Raw genomic sequence first — 6,000 nt, 5'->3', positions numbered from 1 at the left:
ATCAGCTGGCATCACTTTCAGAAAAACCAAACTCTTACTCTACTTTGAAGTTAAAGCGAATAACACATTTCAGACCTAGATTCAAAGCTTTACTCAAGTTATAAAAAAGATGGCTAATACATAGGTTTAGCTATAAAAGGAAATCTCTTTTGCTAATCTCTTTCATTACTGAACCAGTTTTTAGTAGAAAGACTTCCACGTACTCCTTGTAAGTCATGATAATCAGGCTACAAACAAAAAAAGCAGCAGTCGGTATTAACGTAAAGGAAAATCTGAGATCGTAAAAAAAAAAAAAGTGCCAGATACTTTCTGCCTCATAAGTGCACCATAATTTCTCAAGTATGAACAAATTACATATCAATGGTTACAGAGCGGACTACTGTTTCCTAAACCAAGGGGCAGTCTCATGATTGACTATCCTACTCAGGAGAGAGAGTTAATTTAGCTTCTAAAGGTGCTCAGGTTTAGAGCTGGAGAGCAGTTTAGACAGCTGAGTTGGTTCGTATAATTTCAAGTCACAAGATAGTACCTCAAGGAAAAAAAAACAGTATTACGTCTAGTCCATTGTGTATTGGTGCATATACGTGGGGAAGGTGTCAGGGCTGAGACAGGCTTTTTAATAGTCACTCAAAATCAATCTCCATAACATCACAGCAAAATAAACATTAGCAAAGGCAATTCTGAATTTTTTTTAATTGACTGAAAGTAAAAGATGTTTTCTGAAACGTTGCAATTACCAAGTCAGGCCTTCAGAAACAGAGATATAAGCATCTACCAAGATACTAAGTGACCAAGGCATCACAGGATAAAACTTACTGTGAAATAAGGCATGGATGAGTTCAGAGGCCATGACTTTTATGTTCTCTTTGATACAGTTCTTAATTTTATATTCCTACTATATACTTATTACAGTATTTCTAGACACAATTTGAAAAAAGGAGAGTAACAGTCTCGGTAGTTTGTAATTTAGACCAAGAGATATCAGAACAAATAAAGTTACCAAATATCCACCTCTGCCTTACACAAATACTGTATACAGTCAACAGAAACAGTCAGACATGACACATGACTCAAATGTGAACTGAAAAGGATCAAATAATTGGCAAGTAAGGCTAAACTGTTTACAGACAAGATATATATGATATGTAACACTTCATCTGGGAATCCTAACTGTTCAGATGGCTGGAAAATACAGTTCAGGATTCCTAAAATTTCAGAAAACACTCCCCCCTCTCTACTCCTTAAAGAAAAGCTTGACATTCATTTTCATAAACCAATATTGAATTTCAGACATCTGACATTTCAGCTAGACAAATATATTTTGAAAAGCATATTACACATTATAAGCGCTGTGACAGCAAGTGTGGGAAAACAAAGCACACATCTTCCTCTGGCGGGGCTGAAACCATCGGATCTCTTCAGTTGGGCAGGTCCACATTCTGAAGGATGAGGGCCACTCGGTTTGGAATGTACACCTAAGTCAACACAATCGTGTCAGTGCGATCGAAGGAAACACTGGGCGCGATGTCATCATGTCAGAGGGACCGAGGCATGATGCAGTCTCACATTTGCCTCGATTACACTTACCTTTGCAATCCTACTGGCTCTGAGGAGGCTCAACTCCGCAGCTCCGACAGCTCTGGCATCAATGCCAAACTCCTTTAAAGCGACTACCACTAGAGGGCGCCATACGCTTTACGAAAACCAACGTTCCTGAGACACTAGGGACATAAATGGCACTCGCCGCTGTTCAGGCACTACCAGCGCGTGACGGCAGGCTGCTCTGGCGAATACAAGTCACATGCAAAAGACTGCTCACATCAAGGCACTTTAAGTATCGTTCTGGTTTCTGTTTTCCCTTGTCACGTTAAGAAGCAAAAAATCTTAAATGTGATAGTATACGGTATCCTAAGTGTATTTTAGGCCCCTGCCCAACTTAAACCTATCAAGAAGCCTGCAGCTGCACTGAAAGTACAACCCACATTCTGTCCACACCGGTCAGAGTCCTGACTCCGCTCCTTCTCGAATCGTACATCTCCCATCTCAGACCCACTCTTCACACTGGTCTCTTCCCGCCTCTCTCACCAGGCTCCCGCCACAGGGCCCTTCCCTTCCTGGGACACGCCGCATCCTTCCCGGCTCTGTCCCGAGTACTCTTCACCTGGCTAGTTCTCTGTCTCTTAGGCCTAGAAGATCCCAGCTCCACGGAGAGGTGTTCCTTGACAATTCTAGACGTGCTGCATTTCCTTTTCTATCGCAACACCATTTTTGTTTCTTTCTGAACACTTAACACAATTTGTAATTTTTTTTTCAGGTTCATGATCAACCTTCTCACTAGACTATGAGGTTCACCAGGGCGGAGGCCATGTATCTTCATATTTCTAATTTTTAGTAGGTGCCAATGGACAAAGTACGTGCCGATGATGACTGAATACAAGAATGAATAATGAATAGAGAAATAAGTAATAGTGGGGTCAATATATGTATATTTCACAAGATATTCTTTAATATGCTTTCATCTAAAATAATTTTTATAAAATTGAGAAGTGATTTGAACTGCTTGATGCTTATCTATATGCTATTTTGCACATATTTAATGACTATTAACCAAGTAAATAATAAAAATACTACAGATTACTGCCATCATTGCAACAGTATTTCTTCATTTCTGACTGAAAATATTTGACTACGTTCAGTCACTTTAACTGAAAACTTGATGGTTAAAAAAAAAGAAAAGGGCTTTTTATAGTTTAGAACTGAAATGAAAGATGCAAAGCAAACAGGGCTTTAGGGAAAAAAAGTTAAAGAATAGAACAGCTGATTTTCATTGAATGAGACCACTGTATGTCCAATGTATCTCAATTCTGCAAATGAACACAATGTTTTCCCTTAAGGTTTCTGTGATAAAGAACTCTTACATCTCTTTTAAAAAAATCAGACATATCAACACAGTTGGTTAGTTTTGGACATTAAAGATTAAAGCAGGTTTTAAATGGTGGCATTCTGAGAAATTTGTATTACAACTGAAATAACTAGAGAACAGCTTTTCTAATCTTGAACTAAAAGTAACAGTGATTTAGGAAAAAAATCATCATCTGAGAAAAATTTCACAAATGCTAATAGTCACTGGGTGGCTTAGCTCCATGTCTCAGTCTGAGTTGCAGTCCAGTACTTCCAGAGGCTAAATATTACCTCCCTGCTAAGTCATTAAGTGTGGGGAAACCATGTATTTCAATGCAATATTCAGTTTCCCTATAATTCACACATTGTTTTTAATATCATATAGCTTTGAAAACACATCAGGATTTAATGGCTAATGTAATCTCTTCCATTCAATATTTTCTCTTTGTGATAGGTAAGATGTTATAAGATTAGATCAAAGAGGAAGCTGGAGGGTCCCATGAACAAAGCAGGACTGTTACCAATGATACAGACAGATCCAGTTCAAAGGATGGCATATTTCCACAGTGAAGCTACAGACTAAAGCAACACAAACCAAGAACAACAGAGGAGAAATAAAAGAAGCCAACAGTCAGACTCAGTCAATTCCCTTTCCAAGTCTTCTCAAAAAAGGCATGAATCAAGGGACAGTTTTCCTGCCCTTCCCAAGGAATTTGCTATGTCCTTTTTCTGTTCTACGTGTTAAGTTTGGAGAATCATAGTAAGTAGGTGTAACTAATCAGTGGGACAGCAGGTTATAATCAGAATGGTTCTGAACTGTTCTGTGATGACCATTCTAAAACTGAAGACCCATCTAAATTTCTCAGTAGAAACTGGACAAAAGAACTTCAGTTCCCTTTACCTTAAAGACATTTGTCTGATATTATTTGGTCCCATATACAGATAAAAGGACTCAAATAAGCCCAAGTCTCCTGAGGAAGATGCAGTGAAACCTGTAAGTCAGATCTGGGTCCCTGCTCAGTGTGTGGCACAGTGATATATCAGGACAAGTCACTTCAGTCTCTTACTGCATCTCATGCAGTTCTGGTATCTACTGTTTGATTCATAACCTCATACTGATTTCATCAGTGAAATCTTACTCTCCATAAGAATGTTTTGGTACTTTAGCTAGCCCAAACTTAACAGTAAAACCAACAGGATGACATAAGAACGTCAAGGTTTGCAACATATGCACTGAGTTTCCTAGGTTGGCATTTAATGGTTAAAAAATGCTTCAAGAACTCTCTCTAAATGATGCTGGCCATTTTATGTAGGGAGCTTTATGATGCCAATTCCAGCTACACTTAGAGACCTCTTAATACTATCTGCTCAAAACCTATCAGTTGATAATTGTATAATATCATTAACAGGAATATTGTGTAATTATTTTTTTTTTTCACTGCAATGTTAATTACCAGAATGTACTTATGTTGCTCCAGAGTCCTTGCAATGCAGGCAGCATGAAAGAATTTCCCAAGCAATGGATTTTTCTTAACTGTGGCTATTTCTGGAATTTGGAGTTTTCTTCTTTATTAGGGTTCTGAGTATATAAATCGTTTTCTTAGTAATTAGGAAATAACTACCAATAATACTAAAGGACTTAAGATGATCAGAGCTAATGCTTATGGTGACACAATTACAAACAGGGACAATTTGGGGTCTCTGTAATTTAGTGCTAAGTATTGGCTCTGTAAATCTTAATTTATAAATTTAAGTTTATAAACAGCTTTGATTCATACAGCAAAGGAAATATGAACATAATTCAAGTAGATTTAAACATACATCCTCATATTTAAATATAAACGACTCATATTTAAAGATATGTATATAGAAACCACTCAGTACACATATCACAAATAATATATGCTGATAAACATATCTACTCTGCACAATTATTAGCCATTAAGCCCTACACATTTGTAGGCAGGATCACATTAAGAACATATGAGACAGTGTAATATTGGGCCATACATTTCATTTTTTTCTAGCTATTTTTATCGTCAGTTCTTGACAGGGAATCAGAATGCCACAGTATACTCCAATTCATGTATTAAGGGAGTCAAAATGCATGCTAATCAACCCAGTTATTTTTACTTCCTTAATGGCTTAATCACTATGCCAACCATCAGCATGGCTAAAAACAACAGTCAACTATGTCATCCAGGGAAAGCACTATGTTCTTCTAAGGTCATAATCATTGTCAAACATTTGAAAATAGAAATTTAAAAATAATTTTAAATGAAAAATACTAAAAAACAAATTTTAAAATTTTCTTAGAAATTGTTGGATTTAGCAATAGTTCATTGTCAGAGTGATAACATTATCTGCTGAGAAGGACATTAGACTTTTAACAGTCTGCATATACACATTTGTCATTAAAAAAAAATCCCAAATTATTTTGAAAAAATAAGGGTGACATATGAAATAATTTTAATTTTCATCTACATGCTTTAGTTCACAAAATATTTTCTAAGAAACAAAGAAATACTCTCATTATTTTGCATTAGAGTTAAGAGAAAAGTGATGCTAGTAAGTATTTCTATGTAGAAATATATATTATCTCATCTAATTTGGAAATATGAGAAGGAGTAAGCTTTAAGAATCAAGACTGATTTGTCTGGAAAAAAAAAAAACCTAAACATTTTTCATAATTCTGGATAGACCAGGAAACATTGCCCAATTTAATTTGCACTTTCAATGCTTACAACTGAGGGATACTAAAAAAGATACCTGTATGCCAAATGCCCTATTTCAACTAAAAGTTTACCTTTGAATCACCAAATTTAGAATGGAATAAACAGATCTACCTCTTAATGACAAGGAGACTAACTGGCAAAGTAATAGATGCTAAAACTATTGTTTTATTCACATTTCACCATTAAGACTGCTTAAGTTACCCTAAAGGAAACTCATTCATTTCGAGTTCAACCATCTTCTTCCATTTGTGCCATAGAATTTTAATTTACGAATCAGAAAAGAGAAAGAAAGCACCCCCTACCTCGACCTGACTTGTGCATGGTAACAGACAGGGTCACACTTAGGCTCCTATATCAGGAACCA

At 36.4% G+C, this 6,000-nt stretch overlaps 1 protein-coding gene across 2 annotated transcripts in view; it reads right to left on the bottom strand.

The window, feature by feature from the left end:
- Positions 1 to 674: 674 nt before the first annotated feature.
- The window catches only part of GBE1 (1,4-alpha-glucan branching enzyme 1), a 234,317-nt gene continuing 228,991 nt past the window's right edge, over positions 675 to 6,000 (bottom strand). For both annotated transcript variants that reach the window (XM_072967491.1, XM_072967496.1), the window contains one exon: positions 675 to 1,475. In XM_072967491.1, coding sequence (XP_072823592.1) covers positions 1,419 to 1,475 — 57 coding nt within the window. In that variant the 3' untranslated portion in view covers positions 675 to 1,418. The remainder of the gene's footprint in view (positions 1,476 to 6,000) is intronic.

Source organism: Vicugna pacos, chromosome 1, assembly GCF_048564905.1.
Source record: "Vicugna pacos chromosome 1, VicPac4, whole genome shotgun sequence".
NCBI lineage: Eukaryota > Metazoa > Chordata > Mammalia > Artiodactyla > Camelidae > Vicugna > Vicugna pacos.
This window is presented reverse-complemented; position numbering and strand designations above follow the sequence as displayed.